Below are 24,680 nucleotides of genomic sequence, written 5' to 3'. Positions count from 1 at the left end.
GCTCCCCAATCTGATAAACTCACACTTCTTCCCTCTTCTTTTTCTTTCTTTTTTTTTTTTTTAAGATTTATTTATTTATTTATAGATACAGCCAGCGAAAGAGGGAACACAAGCAGGGGGAGTGGGAGAGGAAGAAGCAGGCTCATAGCGGAGGAGCCTGATGTGGGGCTCGATCCCATAATGCCGGGATCACGCCCTGAGCCAAAGGCAGACACTTAACCGCTGTGCCACCCAGGCGCCCCACTTCTTGCCTCTTCCATACCAGAGTAACTCCTACTAATACTTCAGGTATTTATACAATTCCCCCAAAAGGCTTTCTTCCCCTAGTTTTGGTAAGGTTCTTTTGCTATATGCTTGGATGGGTATGCTATATATTATCCATTGTTACACTTTATTTCAATTACCTGTCTAATTCCTATTTGCCTCCTACTAAACTATAAACTCCTTGAAGGCAGGAGGAACATTTGTCATGTTCACCACTATATTCTTTGTATAAGCACAGTGCCTAGGGTATTTAATGGATAATAAATATAAATATCTGTCAAATGAATGATCACCTACAGCTTCATGTTTCTATACTTTAGACTGAGCTATCTTTTCTGTTAACAATGCCTGTTATTTCCTTCTTAGTTTTTCTAATTCCTATTCATGTTTAAAGGCTCAGATGTCCTCTCCAGGAAGCCAACCCTAAACCATCCAGCCTTTATCCAGTGCCCTGTACACATCTTCTTTTATCACATTATTTACCACATTATAATACTATAATCACGTACTTAGTTTTCAGCATTAGATAAATTTCTCAAGAAAAGGATTTTTCCTAATCGTTTTTATATGCAACTCCTTAGCATGGTGCTTGAGACACAATAAATGCTAGGTAAATGTTTGTGGAACTAAACAGCAGCTAATAACAAAACAACTTTTTTCAATTTGCCTGACATCATATTACCTCTATGTCATTATGTTTGTAATTTTAACTAATTGTTCAGAATCACATACATACATACGTCTTACTATACCTGACATTTTCATTTATTTAATTCAACAAATATCTACTGAAGATCTGTACATACAACAGCTTCTCCAGGGGATGTGAAGTAAACTGGTATTTTTTGACAGTGAAAAAAGCTGTACAATGTAAAATATTTTCTTAACAGAATAAAACTAGAACTTGAAAGTGGCTAAGTACAAAGGATCACAAAATTATCATTTACTGCGAATAACGTTATATTTTAGATTCAAATGCATTTTCAAGGATCATATACCATGATAACGTATTATCACACACTAACCAATATACAGAACAATCAATAATTTAAAAGTAGTCACGGATGAAAACAATGGGAAGTAATTAGGTCAACACTCATTTTATTGTCTCTAACACTGTCTTTTTTTCACTTATATCAACTTTTGATAATATGTGAAAATGGACTGAAGGCTTTATAGGTAGAAACTAATCAAAGGCAGGTGCAAATTCTTCAAACTATCAACTCTTCACCTTTTTGGATTTTGAATAATTATAAAAAGTAGACAAATTACTCTAAAAATGAGAGAAGAAAACATAAGAAGGGAATAATAAGTTCTAGGTCATATTCAGAAGCCGCAGCCTTAGAAAGATGTAACATCTACCAAACCTCTTACAGCTTTACCAGAGAAAGGAAAGAACAAACTGAACTATTTGGGAATATTAGGCAGCTAGTCTAAATATCATATGATTCGAGGTACTTGGCTAACCTAAGAAGCAGTGGGTGAGCATTCAAATGTAAAACTTCCTAGGCAAATCTGAAGGGAACACTCCTCAGAGGATAAAATGAGTATTCCCATACTTATAGAAATGCTTTCTGAAGGGGCAGGGAAAAGATCTCCAATAGTCACTGAAATACCTGGACTCAGCCATACGCTATGAGCATATGTGCTTAAGAAATTAAAATGTCCATCCCAGTTCATATTAGCAGCTGATCTACAAGGGAGCATAGCCTCAAGAATCCACTAAGTCAAATTATTATTTTTTAAAATAACTGGCAGTTTGCTTCATATAACTAATAATCTGGACTCATACTTATTGTAGATGAGCAAAGGCTATGCAAACACTTAATTTCATGTATGCAGATCAACTTTAAGTCAGAAACTGATGTCATCTTACTTGCTGTTCCAGTTTTTCCCATCTTTACACCCAAGCTGTCGAAGTACACTGCACCTGCATTGAAGATTTAAACACACTTAAAAAAAGTCCAGTGAAAAAATGTTGAAGGTGTCATGCCCACTGAAATATAGGCATAGCTTACCTATTAATAAAGTCTATGGCTTGTGCTTTCAACTGTTCTGCACTGTGCAAATCTGCAAGGACAAGGGTATCAGCAACATTTTCTACTGAGAGGTTACTACACAAAGCTTCTTCACACATGACCTTCAGCCGTTCCAGTGCATACTATCCAAAAGGAAAACATAAGAATTAAAGATTTACTCAAACTAAATACTTGGCATTTGTAATTTAGAAAATACTTGCTGTCTGTAACGTAGAAAATAAAGTTAAAGCATATTACACTTTGAATTGAGAATAAAAAAAGTCCTTTATTTTTTAAAAGATTATTTTTATTTATTTATGTATTTATTTATTTATGTATTTATTTATTTATTTATTTGAGAGAGCGCGCGCACAGGAGCGCACAAGCAGGGGAGATGATGCAGGATTTGATCCCAGGACGTTGGGATCATGACCAGAGCCGAAGGCAGACCACTTAACCAACTGAGCCACCTAGGTGCCCCTATGACTGAGAATAAGAAGTCTTAAAGTTATTTTAACCTAATATTAAGAAGATACGAATGAATGAATTCAAGAGAAACACTAATTTGCCTTAGGAAATTTCAATTTGTGAAAAATACATACTGTCAATTTTAAAAACAGGGTTTTATTCTTTTAAAAAACCCTTCTTGCTCAATACTTTCAGTGAATTTCTCTTCTCTATTTTAAATACCAAAGGGTACCAGCCAGTACACTGTATGCTGCCACTGCTCAATCTTAAAGAATGAATTATAAAGCTGAAAAAATCATTTTGATAACCACTTCTTCAGTTATTATGACAACTTTAGCAGCTTTACTGAAGTGTAACTGATATAGAGCAAACTGCACATATTTAAAGTTTATACTTTGGTAAGTTTATACCATATAACCGTCATTAAGTCATGACACTGAACATTATTTATCATCCCCAAAAGTTTCTTCCTACCTCTTTGTAATCCTCCCCTCTTCCCCACCCCAGGCTACACTTCTGATAGGCTTTCTACTGCTGTAGTTTGCATTTTCTGGAGTCTTCCCTAAATGGAATCATACAATTTGTACTCATTTTTGACTGGCTTCTACTCAGCATACTTATTCTGAAATTCATGCATGTCTTTGCCATTTTATCAACAGTTCAATGCTTTTTATTGCTAAAAAACCACTCCATTGTGTATAGACATACCACATTTGTTTCTGCATTCCTTCTTCATTGAACTATCTTTTCACTTTTATCAAAAATTAGATACCAACATATGTGACAGTCTATTTCTGTACTTTCCATCCTGTTCCAATAAGCTGTCTATCTTGTTACCAATACAACACAGTCTTAAATTCTAAAGCTTCATTTTTTTTTTTAAGATTTTTTTTTTGTGTGGGGTGAGAGAGCACAAGCAGGGGGAGCATCAGAGGCAGAGGGAGAAGCAGGCTCCCTGCTGAGCAATGAGCCTTATGCGGGGCTCTATCCCAGTACCCTGGGATCATGACCCGAGCCAAAGGCAGACGCTTAATCGACTGAGCCACCCAAGTGCCCCTTACATCCTAAAAGCTTTATAATAATATCATGCAGTTTTAGCCCTGTACTTTGATCTTCTTTTTCAAAGTTATCTGACTGTTCTAGGTTCTTACATTTGCACATAAATTTTATATCCACTTGTCAAAAAACCAAACCAAAAAACCAAACCAAAACAAAAACCCTGCTAAGGATATGTTGGTTTTACTAGTGAATTTTAAGAACTGAAATTTTAATATTGAGACTACTAGTTCAGGAACAAAATTTCTCTTTCCATTTATTTAGGTAGTACCTGAATTTCACTTATCAGTATATTGTAATTATCAGTTCAGTCTTTTGAAATCTTTTGCCAGATATATGTCTATATATTTAATATTTTTGATGCTACTACAAATGTCATTTTTAAGTTAAATTTTTATTGAATAGTTACAGGTTCATGGGCAGTTGTAAGAAAGTAACAGATTCCAGCTTGAGAGAAATATGGCAACAGAGTAGGAAGACTCTAGGCTACTCGTTCCATGAACACAACTAGATAAATATCAAATCATCCTAAATACCCCCAAAATAGACTGGAAGACTGACAGTTTGTTCTAAACTCCACAGCTAAAGGAAAAGAAGAGGCCATATTGATAAAGGTAGGAAGTGTGGAGACCTGGTTTAGGGGAGAATGGATTATGGGTGCTGTGAAAGGGAAGGAGCTGTGGTCGTGGAGAAGGGTGAGAGTGTGAAAGAGAGAGAGAGAGAGAGAGGCACCCACGGGAAAGCAAATGGGAATGTTTCCCCAAAAACCCTGGCTTGCAAATTGAGAGGAGCTGAATTTCATGACTTCTTGCAACAAGTGGGGCTTAAAGCCTAGAGTTTTAAAAGTCTGTGGGCTTGGCTGGGACAGAGTTTGGAGGATAATGCCCTGCTCCTAGACAGAAACAGACAAAAAACCCAGGGCCAGGCTGTGTGGAAACAGCTCTCTGAAGAATGTCTCGGACACATCAGGGTAAGATTATTTGCTCTTCTCTGAGAGGATCCCCAAGAGGTAGCATTCAGAGACACCTCTCCTAGAAAAAAGGAGCCAGCCAGCACCAGTTAACTCCCCCACCCCTTAGCATAAATACAGAGCCAGCACTGCACTGACATTGGCTGCCTTACTTGCTTACAGCAAGCGCCACTTCCTTGCACTCTAGCAGGACCACCTTTCTCAGTCAAGTGTCCATCAGTCTCAGCACAGCAGGCCTTTCTGCCAGAAAACCAGCACAAACCCTGCCCATAGTTCGGTTCTGGATGAAGTGGTGTCAGGTGACATTTCACAAGCAGCAGAGAGCACACATAGTTAAAACTCACCACGTTCATGTCAGGGATGAAATAATGCCTCCAGCAGGCAAGGACAGTCTTATGGACAACTGGCCTAAAGGACAGAGTAACCAGAACGCAATAGCAGAGTGCATGCAGAACACACTGGAGACATTCCCTGGAAGTGCCAGGCCCTGGGCACTACATAACCCTCTTCTTCATTAGGCCATTACTTTCAGGAACAGAAGACTTAACTGATTTTTCTAACACACAGAAGCAGGGCCAGACTTGGACAAAATGAGAAGACACGAGAAGATTATCCAAAATGAAAGAACAAGATAAGGTCATGGCCAGAGATCAAAGTGAAACAGATATAAATAATATGCCTGATGAAGAATTTAAAGCAATGATTGTAAGGAAACTCACTAGACTTGAGAAAAGAATGGAAGAAATCAGTGAGACCCTACCACAGAGATAAAGGAATTAAAAAAGGATCAATCAGAGAAGAAGATACAATGAACGGGATCAGGCTTGATGAAATGAACAGCAGGCTGGAAGAAGCAGAGGAGCAGATTAGTGAATCAGAAGACAAAATAATGGAAAATAATGAAACTCACCAAAAAGGAAGAATTTTACAACATGAGAACAGACTTAGGAAACTCAGTAACTCCATCAAATGTAGTAACATTCCTATTGTAAGAATCCAGAAGAATAGGGAGCAAAGGGGGCAGAAAATTTACTTGAGGAAGGAAATAACAGCTAAAAACTTCCTTAATCTGGGGAAGGAAACACACCTGCAGATCCAGGAGGCATAGAGAACTCCCATCAAAATCAACTAAAGCAGGCCCACACCAAGACATTATAATTAAATTTGCAAAATACAGTGATAAAAAAAATCTTAAAAGCAGTAAGACAAAAGAAGTCCTTAACTTAAAAAGGAAGACCCCTAAGACTAGCTGGAGATTTCTCAACAGAAATTTGGCAAGCCAGAAGAGGATGGCATGATATATTCAAAGTGCTGAATGGCAAAAATCTACACCCACGAACAGTCTATCCAGCAAGCCTGTCATTCAGAATAGGAGGAGAGATAAAGTTTCCTAGAAAAACAAAACTAAAGGAGTTCATGACCACTAAATCAATCCTTGCAAGAAATGTTAAAGGGTACTGTTTGACTGCAAAGGAGAGTCCAAAGGTAACAAAGACAAAGGATCAGAGAAAATCTCCAGAAACAATAACAAGTAATAATATGGCAATAAATACATAGCTATCAATAATTACTTTGAATGTAAATGGACTAAATACTCTAATCAAAAGACAGAGTGTCAGAATGGATAAAAAACAAGACCCATATATGCTGCCTATGAGAGACTCATTTTAGATCTAAAGACACCTGGAGATTGAAAGTGAGGGGATGGAGAAAATTAACAATGCAAATGAATGTCAAAAGAAAGCCAGAGTAGTTGATACTTACATCCGACAAACTAGGCTTTGAAATAAAGACTGTAACAAGAGACAAAGGACACTATACTATAAAGGGGACAATTCAACAAGAAAATACAACTGTAAATAATTATGCACCAAACATGGGAGCACCCAAATACGTAAACGTCAATAAGAAACATAAAGGAACCCATTGATAATAATAAAATAATAGGATATTTTAGCACCCTACTTACATCAATGGACAGATCATCTAAACAGAAAATCAGTAAGGAAACAACAGCTTTGAATGACACACTGGACCAGATGGACTTACCAGATATATTCAGAACATTCCATCTTGAAAGAGCAGAATACACATACTTTCCAGTGCACATGGGACTCTCTCCAGAATAATCACAAATTAGCCCACAAAGAGGCCTTAACAAATACAAGAAAACTAAAATCATACAATGTGCCTTTTTTGACCACAATGCTATGAAACTAAAGGTCAACCACAAGAAAAAATCTGGAAAGACCACAAATACAAGGAAGTTAAACAACATGTTACTAAACAATGATGGGTCAACCAGGAATTCAAAGAAGAAATTAAAAATAAAAAAATACATGGAAACAAATGAAAGTGAAAACACTATGGTCTAAAACCTTTGGGATGCAACAAAAACAGTCCTGGTCCTAAGAGGGAAGTATATAGAAATATACAAGTCTACCTCAAGAAGCAAGAAGAATCTCAAATAACCTAACTTGTCACCTAAACGGGCTAGATAAAGAATAACAAACAAAGCCTAAAGCCAGCAGAAGGAAGGAAATAGTAAAGATTAAAGCAGAAATAAATGATATAGAAACTAAAAACAAAGCACAAAACCAAAAAACCCCAACAGAACAGATCAATGAAACTAGGAGCTGGGGAAAATTAACAGAATTGATAAACCTCTAGCCAGACTTATCAAAAGGAAAAGAGAAGAGAAAGGACCCAAATAAATAAAATCACAAAGAGAAGAGAAATAACCACCAAAATCACAGAAATACAGGCAATTATAAGAGAATATTATGAAAAACTATATGCCCAACAAATTGGACAACCTAGAAAAAATGGATCAATTCCTAGAAACATATAAATTGCCAAAACTAAAACAGGAAGAAATAGACAACTTAAACAGACTGGTAACCAGCAAAGAAACTGAATCAGTAACCCAAAAACTCCTAACAAACAGAAGTCCAGGATCAGATGGCTTCACAGGCAAATTCTATCAAACATTTAAAGAAGAGTTAATACCTGTTCTTTTCAAACTATTCTAAAAAAATAGAAAAGGAAGGAAAACTTCCAAATTCATTCTATGAGGCCAATATTACCCAGAAAAAGATATCACTAAAAAGGAGAACTACAGGCCAATATTCCTGATGAACATAGATGCAAAAATCCTCAAAAAAATAGTAGGGTACTGAATCCGACAATACATTCAAAAACAACAACAACAACAACAACAACAACAACAAAGTCACCACAATCAAGTAGGATTTATTCCTGAGCTGCAAGCGTGGTTCAGTATTCATAAATCAATCAACATGACAGATCACATTAATACAAGAAAGGATAAGAACCATATGATCATTTCAATAGGTGCAGAAAGGCATCTGACAATGTACAACATCCATTCATGATAAAAACCCTTAACAAATTAGGTTTAAAGGGGGCACACCTCAACATATAAAGGCCATATGTGAAAACCCCACAGCTAACATTCTCTTTGGGGGAAAATACGAGAGCCTTTCCCCTATGGTCCGGAACAAGAAGACAAGGATGTCCACTCTCACCAACATAGTATTGGAAGTTCTAGCCATGGCAATCAGACAACAAAAAGAAATAAAAGGCATCCAAATCAGCAAGGAAGAAATAAAACTTTCCCTGTTTGCATAAGACATGATTCTACCAAGAAACTGCTAGAACTGAGGCATGATTCAGTAAAGTCTCAGGATACAAAATCATCATACAACAACCTGTTACATTTCTTTCTTTCTTTTTTTTTTTAAGATTTTATTTATTTTTTCGACAGAGATAGAGACAGCCAGCGAGAGAGGGAACACAAGCAGGGGGAGTGGGAGAGGAAGAAGCAGGCTCATAGCGGAGGAGCCTGATGTGGGGCTCGATCCCATAATGCCGGGATCACGCCCTGAGCCAAACGCAGATGCTTAACTGTTGAGCCACCCAGGCGCCCCACCTGTTGCATTTCTATATGCCAATAATGAAGCAGCCGAAAGAGAAATTAAGGAATCAATGTCATTTACAACTGCATCAAAAACAGTAAGATACTTAGGAATAAACCTAACCAAAGAGGTGAAAGACCTGTACTCTGAAAAATATAAAACACTAATACAAAAAAATTAAGATGACACAAAGAAATGGAAATACATTTCATGCTCATGGACTGGAAGAACAAACATCGTTAAAATGTCTATATTACCCAAAGCAATCTACACATTTAATGCAATCCCTATCAAAATATCAGTAGCATTTTTTGCAGAGCTAGAACAAACAATCAAAACATACAGAACTACAAAAGACCCTGAATAGTCAAAGCAACCTTGAAACAGAAAAGCAAAGCTGGAGGCATCACAATTCTGGACTTCAAGTTGCATTACAAAACCGTAATAATCAAAGTAGTATGGTACTGGCACAAAAACAGACACATAGATCAATGGAACAGAACAGAAAATCCAGAAATGAACCCACAACTATATGTCAATTAATCTTCAACAAAGCAGGAAAGAATATCCAATGGGAAAAAGACTGCCTCTTCAACAAATGGTGTCGGGAAAACTGGACAGCAACATGCAAAAGAATCAAAACTGCACCACTTATGTATACCACACACAAAAATTCAAAATGAAAGACCTAAATGTGAGACCTAAGACCACAAAAAATCCTAGAAGAGAACACAGGCAGTAACCTCTCTGACGTAAGCCGTAGCGACTTCCTTCTGCATATGTCTCCTAACACAAGGGAAACAAAAGCAAAAGTAAAGTATTGGGACTTCAACCAAATAAAAAGCTTCTGCAAAGCAAATGAAATAATCCACAAAACTAAAAGGCAACCTACAGAATGGGAGAAGACATCTGCAAATGATATATCCAGTAAGGGGTTAATATCCAAAATACATGAAGAACTTATAGAACATCCCAAAAAAGAATAATCCAATTTAAAAATGGGCAGAAGACACAGACAGACATTTTCCCAAAGACATCCAGATGGCCAAGAGACAAAGAAAAGATGCTCAACATCACTGATCATCAGGGAAATTCAAATCAAAACTGAAATGAGATTATCACCTCACACCTGTCAGAATGGCTAAAATTAACAACGTAAGAAACAAGAGCCTGCTTCTCCCTCTCCCTCTCCAACTCCCCCAGCTTGTGCTGTAAAATAAATAAATAAAATCTTTTTAAAAAGTACAGTATCACACACTTTTTTCCCTCTCCGTGTGTTTGTGTATGTGTATATGTATGTACAGATACATGCACATATTCACACACATAGGTACATGCATAAACTTACATACTATATACATTAACATAAGTGGCATGAAGATCAATACTTTTAGAAAAACCTCCCAGTGTGCTTATAGGATTGAGAACTACTGGCTTTGAGATTTTCTGGTATTTTTGCATTGTTTCTCAAACTTTAAGAAATCACCATTATAGGGGTACCTGGTGGCTCAGTTATTTGGGCATCTGACTTCGGCTCGGTTATGATCTCAGGGTCCTGGGATCAGGTCTCGAGTTGGGTTCCCTGCTCAGTGGGGAGTCTGCATCTCCCCCTCTCTCTGCCCCTTCCCCACCCCCACTCATGGGTGTTCTCTTTCTCTCTCTCTCAAATACATAAAATTTTTCATTTTTTATAATTTTTTAAAATTTATTTTTGTAATTATTTTTTTAATCTTTTAAAAATTTATTATGTTATGTTAGTTACTACACAGTACTTCATTAGTTTTTTATGTAGTGTTCCATGCTTCATTGTTTGCATATAACACCCAGTGCTCATTGTAATACATGCCCTCCTTAGTATCTATCGCCATTCTAACCCATCCCCCCCTTCCCTCTGAAACCCTCAGCTTGTTTCCTGGAGTCCACAGACTCCCGTCTGATTTCCCCCTCTTCGTTTTTCCTTTCCCTCTCCTGATGTCCTCCATGCTATTCCTTATATGAAAACCATATAAATCAAAGTATGTAAGTGAAACCATGTAATTGTGAAACCATGTAAGTGAAAGTATGTAACTGAAACCATATAACTGTCTTTCTCTGCTTTACTTATTTCAATTAGCATAATCCCCTCCAGTTCCATCCATGTCTATGCAAATGGTGGGTATTCATTCTTTCTGATGGCTGAGTAATATTCCATTGTATAGATGGACCACATCTTCTTTATCCATTTGTCTGAAGGGCATCTCGGCTCCTTCCACAGTCTGGCTTTTGTGAACATTGCTGCTATTAACATTGGGATGCACGTGCCCCTTCTTTTCACTACATCTGTATCTTTGGGGTAAACACTTACCCCAATTGCTGGGTCATAGGGTAGCTCTATTTTTAACTTTTTGCGGAACTTCCATACTGTTTTCCAAAGTGGCTATAACACCTTGCATTCCCACCAACAGTGTAAGAGGGTTCCCCTTCTCCACATCCTCTCCAACATTCGCTGTTTCCTGCCTTATTAATCTTTGCCATCCTAACTGGTGTAAGGTGGTATCTCAATGTGGGTTTATTTTTTTTTTTTTTTTTAAGATTTTATTTATTTATTTGACAGAGAGAAAGCCTGAGAGAGAGAGAACACAAGCAGGGGCGTGGGAGAGGAAGAAGCAGGCTCCCAGCAGAGGAGCCTGATGTTGGGCTTGATCCCAGAATGCCAGGATCACGCCCTGAGCCGAAGGCAGACGCTCAACAACTGAGCCACCCAGGCGCCCCTCAATGTGATTTTAATCTAAATTTCTCTGATGGCTAATGATGTTGAACATTTTTTCATGTGTCTGTTAGCCATTCGTATGTCTATTTTGGAGAAGTGTCTCTTCATGTTTTCTGCCCATTTTTTGACTTGATTATGTGTTTTTTTTTGGGTGTGAGTTTGAGAAGTTCTTTATAGATCTTGGATACCAGCCCTTTATTTGTAATGTCATTTGCAAATATCTTCTCCCATTCCATGGGTTGCCTCTTGGTTTTGTTGACTGTTTCCTTTGCTGTTCAGAAACTTTTTAGCTTAATGAAGCCCCTAAAGTTCATTTTTGCTTTTGTTTCCCTTGCTTTTGGGGACATGTCTTGAAAGCAGTTGCTATGGCCGATATCGAAGAGATTACTGCCCATGTTCTCCTCTAGGATTTTGGATTCCTCACACTAAGGTCTTTCATCCATTTAGAGTTTATCTTTGTGTATGGTATAAGAGAACGGCCGAGTTTCATTCTTCTGTACATAGATGTCCAATTTTCCCAGCACCATTTATTGAACAGACTTTTTTCACTGGGTATTTTTTCCTGCTTTGTCAAAGATTAGTTGACCATAGAACTGAGGGTCCATATCTGAGCTCTCTATTCTGTTCCACTGATCTATGTGTCTGTTTTTGTGACAGCACCATGCTGTCTTGGTGATCACAGCTTTGTAAGATAGCTTGAAATCAGGCAATGTGATGCTCCCAGCTTTGTTTTTCTTTTTCAACATTTTCCTTGGCGATTCGGGGTCTTTTCTGGTTCCATACAAATTTTAGGATAGATTGTTCTAGCTCTTTGAAAAACGTCACTGGTATTTTGATTGGGATGGCATTGAAATTATGGATCGCTCTGGGCAGCACAGACATTTTAACAATGTTTATTCTTCCAATCCACGAGCATGGAATGTTTTTCCATCTTACTGTGTCTTATTCAATGTCTTTCGTAAGTGTTCTGTAGTTTCTAGAGTATAGATTCTTTACCTCTTGGGCTGGGTTTATTCCAAGGTATCTTGCGGTTTTTGGTGCTATTCTAAATGGAATCGATTCTCTAATTTCTCTTTCTACAGTTACATTGTTAGTGTATAGTAAAAGCAACTGATTTCTGTGCATTGATTTTGTATCCTGCCACATAACTGAATTGCTGTACGAGTTCTAGTAATTTGGGCGTGGAGTCTCTTGGTTTTTCCACATAAAGTATCATGTCATCTGTGAAAACAGAGAGTTTGACTTCTTCTCTGCCAATCTGAATACCTCTTATTTCTTTGTGTTTTTCTGATTGCTGATGCTAGGACTTCTAGTACTATGTTGAACAACAGTGGTGAGAGTGGGCATCCTTTTCATGTTCCCGATCTTAAGGGAAAAGCTCTCAGCTTTTCCCCACTGAGAATGATATCAGCTGTGGGCTTTAAATCACCATTATAAAAGAACATTATAATATTAACATTTTTTCTCTTTCTGTGCTATTATGTTAAAAAATCAATCTCTGAATACAGGGAATTAAGTTAGGAAAAAATCCAGTATTTTCTTTTTTATTATTATTTTATTTATATATTCTAACTGGTTCAAGATATTTTTATGCCTTATTGATTAAAAAAAATCTCTTTTCATAGTATCTCCACTATGCTATTTCATAATATCCTCAAGAGCCATCTATAAATAGTATAAATTAATTCTTCAATATTTTAAGTTATTTGGGGTTTTCATTTGATAGCTTTCTGGATACAACAAGCTTGAGGAGATTTTTCAGATTTTTAAGACCTAATTACTTACTTTGTCTGCAGCTGCCAACAAGTTGTCAGCCATTTTGTCAAGGTTTGGTGCTTTCCCTGTGTAAATGAATCTCATCATTTCTTTAAAAACCTCAGGGTCTACATCATTTATTTCCACTCGATTCTGATATTGAAAACAACATAAAATAGTTATACTCAAAGAACATTCATATGCACAAATGAACCAAAGTGAAACTCTGCTAATAATTTAACTAAATTTGCACCCAAGTGCTCTATTTTAAACTCTACTTTAAAATGGAGGTAAATAAATCTTTGGTAAGCTAAGCAGGCCAAGTGAAGCAGGAAGTTTAACAGAAGTATACCCAGTCAAGCACTACCACGTAGGTATATAAAACCTCAGTTAAAAAAAGTAAAAACAAACAAACAAACAAACAAAAAACCCCGAAAGCCTTTAGGCCAAACAAAATACATGTGTTCAGTTTTTAACCTATATCTTAGAAGAAGACAGCTATTAAACTTTTTCTTTGTTGAATTCCAAGGTCAGAGTACAATGCCTAAGACCCCATAACCAATGGTGCTATTCCCAGCTTTAAGCAAAAGTAGGGTCAGGTATTTCAAATAATTCCATAGCTTACTACCTTGGAATGCTCCTTTTTGCAAAAATGACATGCCATACTATCTACTGGCATATTATCTCTTTGCTCAGAACACACTCAAATCCAATGAGCAGTAATTCTTTTTTTACTCCTACATCTTTGTATTTGGTTTCTCTCAAGGGATCAATGAAGCTAAACATCTAACACTAAACAATACCAAATTTTTCTGACCCTTTGCTGACAATAACATTTGACATTACTCCCGTCTCCTTATGTGGAAGTGAACAGAAGGCTAATCATAGTACCTGGCAGGACAACAATCCAAGGAAAGAAAGCAGCTATTTGCTGCAGTCTTTAGTTCTACAGAAAGAATGAAGGAGAGCCACATAAATAAACTTTCGAGTTATCCAATTAGAGCATGAAGGCTCCCAGCAAAGAACCAATCTCTGATCTTTAATCTGACTACATTTCAAGATGACAGGTGAAGGAGAAACATTTGGGAAAACCAAAGAGGTAATATATCGATTACAGTAAATATATAATAACATGGATGTAATTTACGTCAGTTTTTAAAATCTAATAAGTATCTTCTTTAGTGGTAAAAAGAATGTAGGCAAAATCAACGCATAGTCTAGAAAAGAGGAATAAACACCTTAACCACAGAACTCTCAAACAGCTATGGACCAGAACCACCTTTTTGGATAACAACTACCCACTTATTTTGCCACCAGATGGACATCAAAATAGCTATTATTTGGAATATTCACCCACATTAGGCTCCATCTGTTGTTCTACTACAGAACACATTTTTTCCCTATTTTTTTCCTATCCTTCTATTTCTAAAATCATAATGTAACAATGAGAACATGCACCGTTAACTTTCAAAATATACATTTCACTATTCTACATTAGTACAAATTAAATATTAGCCTTTAAACCATGTTTACCTTTTTGCTTTCTTCCATTTCATGTTCAAACATTGCATTAAAAACTGGGGATCGAGCTGTAACAAGATTAAGCATCATTATTTAATGCACAGATTTATGGAAAAAATGTACAATATTACCCAAAAGTTGAAAGTACCTGCAAGTACAGATTTATGAGCTTTAAATTCTTGTCCTCTCACAAAAAAACTGCAATCTGTAAATCTTGTGTTTTCCCAGAGATTACCTAAATCTTCTGCTAGTCGACATTCAGGCACCTTCAAGGTATTTGTATTAGTATGTCCTGATATATTTACCGAATCTTGGACCACACTCACCTAATAAAAAAAGGACAGCAAGAAAAACACTTTAGTATTTTTATAAATTAGTATCAGTAATTAGTTATTAAGTCTACACTTAAATTTCTTATCATTAAAATCATTTGGATAATTCAAAGTACTCCTGATCAAAAATTCTAATACTTGGGAACTAAATTTAAGGATACAATTTAAAGGAGAGAATATACAAAAAAATCAGAAACAAACTAGATCATTTTCAAGTGACATTTTATGTAAATAAATGGCTTATCGATTGGTTGGAATGCTTGGTTATTAAAGTAATCACAAAACCTATTTCTCAGGAAAATAAAAGTCATAAGATGATGTCAAACTGAAACAAGCAGGAGACATTTTTGTGAGGTGAAGGAAGAAATTTCTTTAATTTTTATTTTCTCACACCAAAGACCTATCAACATTTAAAGTTTACTACATATGTAATAGAAATGGCATCACACTCATAAAGACTTTTTATAGTATTAAAAAAGGTTATAAAACTATAGTCTATGATATGTAATTTGGGAAGTATTTTAAGTATAATTCCTACATGTTTTGACTCTAGTAAAATTGATTTAAAAATCTAGTAATATTGATTTAAACTGTAAAGTACAAGATTTCTCACAAAAGCAACTGCACTCATTAAAATTCATGGAAATCTTTTATAATAGTCAATAGTAAGAATAATACAAATTCAATTTAGTTCAATTTGTAAACCTTTTGCTTATCTATGAAATAATAAATAAGTTAGTATGATTGGGGCGCCTGGGTAGCTCAGTTGGTTAAGCAGCTGCCTTCGGGTCAGGTCGTGATCCCAGCATCCTGGGATTGAACCCCACGTGGGGCTCCCTGCTCAGAGGAGAGCCTGCTTCTCCCTCTCCCTCTGCCTTCCGCTCTGCCTACTTGTGCTTTCTCTCTCTTTAAAATAAATAAATAAAATCTTAAAAAAAAAATAACTGCTCTCATTTCTTAAAAAGAGTATGATTAAAACACTGCTTTTATAAAGATTTCAATTTAATATGAATTAAATTTTCTCTCATTGAAGATGTCTATATACTAAATAACATCTTAAAACACCACTGAGTTTTGTGCACCACTTTCAAGAAAAAGTATGTTACTAATATTAGAAATTTCATATTACGTTTACTAAATGGAAAAAAATACTACTAAATTAGTAAAGCAAATATTTCACAGTAAATGAACCAATAGTACTATATATTAGTTATATACTGTTTTAAGCTTCTAAGTTTTGTGGTCATTTGTTATGCAGCAATAACTGTATTCATTGAAAAACATTTCATAAGGCTTTGTTTTTTAAAACAGAGAATGAGACAGAGAGCAACAGAGGGAGAGGGAGAAGCAGACTTCCCCCTGAGCAGCGAGTCCAATGCGGGACTTGATCCCAGGACCCAAGGATCATGACCTGAGCTGAAGGCAGAGGCTTAATTGACTGAGTCACCTGGGCGCCCCTGATAAGGCTTTTATTAAATAAAAGTAGGCATAAAAAAGGACATATACCAATATAGTAAAATATGTAGAAAATGAAAATTGGAAATGGATACATTGGACCAAAGTACAACCATGCTAACACAGAATGTATAATAATGGTCCAGTATAAAATATCTGAAGAATATTAAATCTCAGGAAGTTCTCCTTCATTCTGATGTATATAAACTTGTATCACATGGGAATGAATGGATACGTCTAAAGAAAAACTTTATTTTTCCAAGGATATTTTTATTAGCTACTTTGTTTTTCCAACTTGTATTCTTAACTATTTGGAATCATATGTATCATAGAAATCATCTAATCCAATTACCTTATTTTATAAAAAGATTTCAAAGGAAGATTGAAGAAGGTAACTAATGTGTCAGTCACACTGGCAATCAATATCAAAGGAAAACTAGACCTACAATTCTCAGATTCCCTTTTTTTTTTTTTTTTTACAATTCTTTCTTTGTACTACACAAATACTTCTTTGGATATCTTTTAAGATCAGTAGTACTACTTTAATGCAACTATGGTTCAAAAAGGATTTATTGCAGCAATACTGAGATGATTTTCTAAATACAGGAGTCAAGACATTGTGTACATAAATAAAAAAATAAATCCAGCAATAAAGGTTCTCTATTCTTATTAATTTTTTAATTATCCAAATTGTTTCTAAAATGTCTACAAAAAAGAAAAAAAACTTCATTAATCCTTACCTGATTACCCTGTTACATCACCATTATAGCTTAATGATACTTTAGAAATGCTGATGTTGATACTCAGGGTTTAGTTAAAGACCACTTTTTTATCACATAGACATTTATTTCTTCCTATCAAGCACTGCTCTTAAAAATTTCTAGACAGTAGGAAGTGGATCAGTTCAATAACTTGCATAAATTATGCAGTCAAGTCATAAAAATGTGACAACATATTTAATTTAGGAAAGGATTTTTAAAATTCTATTTATTGTCTATTATCCTAACTTAAAACAATATATTAAATGTAAAAATTTGGCCAAAATCAGGTGACAGAAGAAGTAAAACAATTAAAAAAAAAAAGGCATTTTTATCAGGTGTAGATATTGATAATGTTATATTTTTATCTTGTATATGTAATCATAACTCAGATGAAGTTGTATTATTAACATACACATCTACATAGTATTATCATGGCGACCACAAATTTTAACTAAGACTTAATTAACATTTCATACTTCAAGATATATTCAAGGGACTAATTATGCAGCAAAAATTAATGATCTAATTAACAATACGGAACAAAATCTGATTATTTTGATACTTATAATTAAGAAATTGGTAAAATTTTAGTTTTCTCTAGGACATATTCAAATACAGGTAATGAACATTCTTACTGAATGGAACCTAGAGTAAAAAATTCAGAAAAAAGTCTGAGATTCCTTCCTATGGTTAAACTGCTGTTTTTACAAAATAAAAAGGCAAAGTTACAATACTCAAAATTGACAAATGCTGCAAAGCAGAACCTCAATTGTGAGACTATAATTTAGACTAATGATGAACATGTACAAATTCTAAAACTGTGAAATTACACTTTTTGACTATCTTAGATAGGGATCCTTCTAGGGTGACAGAAACAGTGTTGTCAACTTTTCATTTTGCCATAAAAGAGCTTTTTAAAGAATAAAACCTAACTTGCATCCATTATCACAAGTATTTTAAAACAGAAGTGATAGCAACAAAAAAATAGGATGGGAAAACAGTGTATCCTTCTAAATGAATTAACTTTATGAAAAACTTAATACATACATATATTCTATCTGTATATGCATCATCTTCGGCAATCATGGAATAGTACCGGGTCTATAGATTACGGGATTATTTAAAATCTGTTGGATTTAAAAAGATGAACTAATCTGAACAGTTTTCTATTTTTCAAACGTATTCCTCAAGTCCTGTCTTCTGCATCACTTTGGGAGGCAGAGGAGGGGCAGAGCTCTTTACACTGCTAGAAATATCTACCTCTGGCTACTTGATTCGTAGTATGGAACTTGCAAGATGAAGTTAGGTCTTGCAGAAAAAGGGTAGCACCAAACTGCCTTACCTGTCTACAGCACCACTTGCAGGGGAGGGGGAGGAGGCAGTTCTTTAGGTAGGGCAGTGCAATGCTTCCTCCTCTTCTGCAAGCAGTGCTGGAGGTGCTGTAGAAGGAAGGGCATCAATGAGAGGTATGGAAGAAATGGTGGAGGGCATAAGGAATGTTTGTTCAAAGTACTTTTTGCCCACCAATGCTAAATACAGTGCCCAGGGTATAAGTCTCTACATCAGTAAAAAGGTACATATTACAAGTATCCAAAGCTGAATCTGATCAATGTCAACTTAAATGTAAGTCACGGTGAGTTATATTTTTAGGAGGTCACTAGCATGTGGATAAAAAACATACTTCAAAAGTATGCTTTCGAAAAAAGATTTTAATTTCAGCCTTCATTCTGAATTTCTTGGTTGACTAGGTTCCAATATAATATGCTTATGAAAATATCTGTAAACACTATTTTAATTCTAAAAAAAAAAGAAATTATTTTCTTAAAGAGTTTATTTGCATAAAGACGTTAATTTTAACTGCAGTAAATTTTTGAAACTGGATTACATAGCTTCTTAAGGTCCTTTAAATTCAAAATTATAAGATTTAAAACAATTAACATGTTGGAATTTAAGATAACTGCTAAAGTTCTGGAAGAGTCTACATTAAGGATGCTAAAATTTTTAAATAATATAACCTGTATTTATTTAAAATACTACTCTGAATATATGTCTATTGGCAACAAATGCTTTAGTATTTGTTTTAGAAATTATTTAATGATAAACTCTGCAGAAGGCACTTGTGGTACGCGCTTTACCAACCAAATAATTATATTCATAACGAATTCATCCTACAGCTCATTTAACTTGTCTAAGTGAAAATAAGATGTGCTATACTTGCATTATGTAGTCTCTAGAGTCACATTTCAATTATTTTTCTGACACAGCATAAAAACATACAATTAGTTTATAATGTTGCCAAGAAATTCTACATATTTTCTACAAAGAGATTAAAGCTAATTTAGTAGCAGTTAAAGTAAGTTACCATGCTTCCAAGACACTCACTGGTCTATAATAACTTACTGAAGTATATTTAACATTGAGTTTACTTGGATCATAACCTTTCAATTAGTTTTCCTATGAAAATTATCAACTACCTTAAACATTTTGACAAACCTATGTTACTGATGTATACTCTCTATGAACTGTATTGGTAACATAATATAATCCTTGAACTCCCTACAAAGAGGAATCTCAACAATTTGTACAGATAAAAAACCATGTAATGTTAACAATGACAAAAAATTCCAGCCTCAAATTAAGACAAATCATAAGTGTAAATTATTACACTCAAATTAAGACAAATCGTTACTTACAACTGTTAAACTATGACATTTTATACAAATAAATATACCTCACAAGTTTGTGAACAGACAAGGGCAAATCTTAAAAATCTGGGATGCTATTTCTTATAATGCTAACATCTATTCAATTAAATGAAGCCAACTGTATGAATAAACAAAAAGCTTCCCAATCTTCTCAGGCACTTTCATTATGTAGGTATGTACATATTTCAGTATGTATTCAAACTGATACACTACTAATCATGTTTAATACGGTCAATCTGAATATGACAAAAAATAATGAACAACTATGTTAGAATTATTCAGAATGAAGAAGATACAAATTTTCATATAAAGAGATACACATCCATAGTCTTCCCTGGAGGAAGAAGTATTTAGTATGTGGTAGTATAACTACCATATATAATTTACAGTTATAGACATGACAGATACTTTTCAGGATGGGCTACTTACTATATTGATTTCTAAAACAATCTAGTCTTAGTGGTAAAACATTTAAAAACGAAACCTAATTGATTACACCAATTACTTAATTTTAAAAGTATACCCAATTAAAAAAAAGAAGTATACCCAATATTGTTCTACTTTACATTGTTGCTTTATCATGAAATATAACTTTGGAGTTCCTTGAAATAAAAAATATACCCACCTCACAAAATAATGTAAGCTTGTCGTCTGGTAAAAGACCATTAGCTTCATCAAGCAAAAAATCCCTTCGAATGAATTTTTTAAAACCCCAGTCTTTCCCTTGTACAAATCGATACGCTCTTTGGCTTTCTGATGGAAAATAGAATAGAAGTTTAAATTTAAAAAATCATCTCATTGATAACACCGTTAAACGAATGTGCAAAAATAAAACTTGGCCAATACATTATAAAAATTATAGATATATGTGTTCATAAATGAAATGTCTTAAGAGTTACATCACACAGGACAAGACTGTTTCATAGCACTATTCAAATTCTGGCCACCAATGAGCTAGCTCACTTTCAGATTTCTGGATCTCTAAGGAGAAAAGCCATATCAAACCTCCTGGAGAAGGAAGATATCTCAGTAACAATGCAGGCCCTTGAATAACAGAGGAACAAAATACAGTGTAGGCATACTTTTCCCGGGCAGAACCTGATTAGAAACATACCCCTCATTTCTTATTCTCCCTCTAAAAATGGATGCTCTAAGTCAACAGAGGCATCCTTTTAACTTTCCTGGGGCATCTATCACACTAATTTAAGTTTTACTGAACTAGAGAAAAATCCATCAACTGGTTAAAAAAAAAAAAAAAAAACTAAATAAAGTCTCTTATCACTCCTAGATCTTTGGAGGTAAATCCCCTCACCTCTAAAAACAACTTTCATAAAAGTCTAAAAGATGGTTTTAGTATAATTTGTAAAAGACAATGTCTGAAGTGAATGTTTCAAATGCCTAGCATACTGTAGAACTGTGTATAATAAAATAAACAAGATCCTCAACAGAAAGTATTCACAATCTGTTATACAAAGTATTAACTGGAGGTGAAAAACCAGTAACAAATCTAATTGAAAGACTTCACATTATGGATTGAATGTATCTCCTCAAAATTCTTCTGTTGAGATCATAGTCCCCAATATGATGGTATTAAAAGGTCAGTGATTGGAATTAGAAGAGTTCATGAGGGTGGAGACCTCATGAATGTGATTAGTGCTCTTACAAGGGAGACTCCCTAGCTCAATCAGCCATGTGAAGACTGAGAAGTCAGCACTCTACAACCCAGATGAGGGCCTTCATCAGAACTTGATGGCACTCTGCTCTTGGACTTTCAGCCTTCAGATCTGTGAGAAGCCAATGTCTGTTGTTTATAAGTAACCCAGTCTATGGTACTTTGTTACAGCAGCCTAAACAAAGACACTCCACTACCATAAATGTCAGATATGAGGAAAATACATACGAAACTCTATATTGCTTCAGCAATAAAAATATTATTAAAACTTTTATGTGGAAGAACTTTTTTTTTTTTGTAATGACGTTACTTGACTCTGTGATTCATTTCTAGAAATCACTTAAAATTTAATGTGGCAGTTCATGATATATTTTCCTGCTATGCACACTGTACATTTCCTACAATGCTCTACTATTATGAAGCTCTAGGCCACATGGTTTCAGCTGGCTATATATGTGAAGCTTGAAATGAATTTAATAGCTCCTGAGACTAAGAAAAATTCATTTCCTTTTGGTCAGTGTTCAGTCCACTGCCCAAAAAAATTCTAGTGACAGAATACCAGAACATTCAATCTCTTCACATTGTTCCTCAGATTTTATTATCTGGCAAAAACAGCAAGGGAGAACTATTTCCTGAACACCAGTTATATTTGCCAGGAATTGAACCAGGCACCTTGCCCTAAAGGCAACTAACTATTTTTCTAAGTGACAAGTAAATACTGTTTTAGGACATGAAAAAGTAAAATTTTAATATTATTTTTAACAAATTTTACATGTCTTAGGAAGTCTAAGATTTATTAAAACAACCATAACTCCATACTGACATTTAAATTAAACAATGGCCACATTGCATGTTTTAGGTTAAGCAGATTTCATTGGGGAAAAAAAATATCCTTTTCTAGGTAAAAGTACGTAAGTTAATATGTAGTTACTCAGAGACTTCTTTACTCCAAATCACTTACCCATTGCTTTTGTTTCTTCCCTTTTAGCGTTTAGAAGGGAAAATTTGAATTTTGCTCGAACTTCACTTTTTGGGCAGCTGACTAAAAGCAAATATAGGGACAAGTAGTCTTTACTTTCATCATCTAATCCCTTTGGATTTACCCTCAGGCACCTAAAATAAAACAACAGGCTCATATGGAGGAATATAAAACTTAAAACATTCAAAAGAGAGGCAATACTGAAATTAGTTGTTAAACATCACAAATAGCACTCCTATCAATATCTCCAGTTCTTTATAATTCTCTATACTATTAGGAACTTATTATAAATCTAATATAATCCATTAAGAAACAATAACAAAACTATAAAGTAGCTGAAGATAATAACAAAAAAAAATTCAAAACAAAAAATCTTACCATTTCATTTTGTCACTGGGGCTAGATGAGAATGTTGAACTTTTTAACACTTCACCCATTTCCTCTCGACAAAAACTGAAGTTATTAATGGTCCACATGTAGGAAAATTTTACTACTTTAACCTAAGAGATTCAGAAAACCATTTTTACAATGAAGACTTTATTGCTTTTAACTTGTCGTTATATTAAAAATCCCATGACCCACTTTTCTAACACTTGGAATAACTATTAACAAAACGCTTTACGATATTCTCAAAATACTATAAAATTTGTAAGTGACATAAAGGAAGGCCTTTGTAACAGCATGTACCTGTGTATAACACCAGCTTTCTGCTATAGGACCAGTAGACATATCTCCAGGGAGAGGTGGGCTGGGTTCCCGAGACATTGCCACTTTATTGCAGTCTTCCAAGATTTATGCAATATGCCACACAGATGAATACTTCACTAAAAAGAAAAAAAGTTTCATTTACTGATCAAAAAGTTTAACTGACTGAATCAAGGGGGAATAAGTATTTAAACAGTCATAAAACAATTTGTTTCCCAAATTTGATTATGAAGGAACATGAAAGGATTTTGTTATTTCAATAATTTAAAAAAATCATAATCCTTTGTGACATATAACACTTAAAATCTAAACAAACTTAATGCTTAGATATTATTTTATAAAGGTATACTTATCAAAATATCACAAACCAAAAAATAACATAGTTTAATAGTAAGAGCATAGAGATAAAATCACAAAATAACATGGAAGCTTACTGACAACAATTACAATTGAGCCTTGAAAAAGGTGGGGGTTAGGAGCACACTGAACCTTCAGATAGTCAAAAAATCCATATATAACTTCTGACTCCCCAGAAACTTAATTACTAATAGCCTACTGTTGACCAGAAGCCTTACTGATAACAACACATATTTTGTATGTGTCACATACTATATTCTTATAATAATGTAAGCTAGAGAAAAGAAAAAAAATTTTTTTTAAGATTTTATTTATTTGATAGAGAGACAGAGAGAGATCACAAGTAGGCAGAGGGGCAGGCCGAGGTAGAGGGAGAAGCAGGCTCTCCGCTGAGCAGGGAGCCCAATGTGGGGCTCAGATTTCAGGACCCTGGGATCATGACATGAGCCGAAGGCAGCCACTTAACCAAATGAGCCACCCATAGAGAAAATACATTTACTGTACTATATTTGAAAAAAAATCTGCACGTAAGTGGACCTGCACAGTTTAAATCCATGTTATTCCAGGTCAACTAATATCCGATTCACCTTTATCTTCTGATATATTCACAAAAATCCAAAGGGTTGCAAAGTTAGAACAGTCCTGAAAACTATAAATATTAGTCACTTATCTGCCAAAGTTTTGGTCAAAACAAAGGGTGGCAACTAACAACCAGTATTTTATATGAATAATTACATAGATTTTCACAGAAGTCTACCTCTATCTCAGATAAACAGGTCTCTGTTGAAGATTTTGTTTCTATTAGAGTGCCCCCTACCAGATATGTCCTTATCATAAAATTTCCTCCTAGTTAGCTGTTCTCATATACTACATCCATGTGGACACAATTAATTCAGCATAATCTCACTAGGACATTAGTAACTAAAGGATGATACTTTGCAATTTGTAAAGTCTATAAAAGAAAAGCGAAACCCA

General features: G+C 34.8%; 1 protein-coding gene across 3 annotated transcripts in view; it reads right to left on the bottom strand.

Annotated features, from left to right (window-relative positions):
• Window positions 1-24,680, bottom strand: part of SPOPL (speckle type BTB/POZ protein like) — a 68,626-nt gene that overhangs the window by 5,474 nt on the left and 38,472 nt on the right. For all 3 annotated transcript variants that reach the window (XM_026510062.4, XM_057317368.1, XM_044388233.3), the window contains exons 2-10: window positions 23,331-23,467; window positions 23,022-23,143; window positions 22,626-22,777; window positions 20,618-20,745; window positions 14,888-15,065; window positions 14,752-14,807; window positions 13,249-13,371; window positions 2,283-2,425; window positions 2,141-2,194 (exon numbers count right to left, since the gene is read on the bottom strand). In XM_026510062.4, coding sequence (XP_026365847.1) covers window positions 2,141-2,194; window positions 2,283-2,425; window positions 13,249-13,371; window positions 14,752-14,807; window positions 14,888-15,065; window positions 20,618-20,745; window positions 22,626-22,777; window positions 23,022-23,143; window positions 23,331-23,408 — 1,034 coding nt within the window. In that variant the 5' untranslated portion in view covers window positions 23,409-23,467. The remainder of the gene's footprint in view (window positions 1-2,140; window positions 2,195-2,282; window positions 2,426-13,248; window positions 13,372-14,751; window positions 14,808-14,887; window positions 15,066-20,617; window positions 20,746-22,625; window positions 22,778-23,021; window positions 23,144-23,330; window positions 23,468-24,680) is intronic.

This window comes from Ursus arctos, unplaced genomic scaffold (genome assembly GCF_023065955.2).
Source record: "Ursus arctos isolate Adak ecotype North America unplaced genomic scaffold, UrsArc2.0 scaffold_1, whole genome shotgun sequence".
NCBI classification, from domain to species: Eukaryota; Metazoa; Chordata; class Mammalia; order Carnivora; family Ursidae; genus Ursus; species Ursus arctos.
The sequence above is the reverse complement of the archived record's forward strand: the minus strand, read 5'-3'. Positions and strand labels throughout refer to the sequence as shown.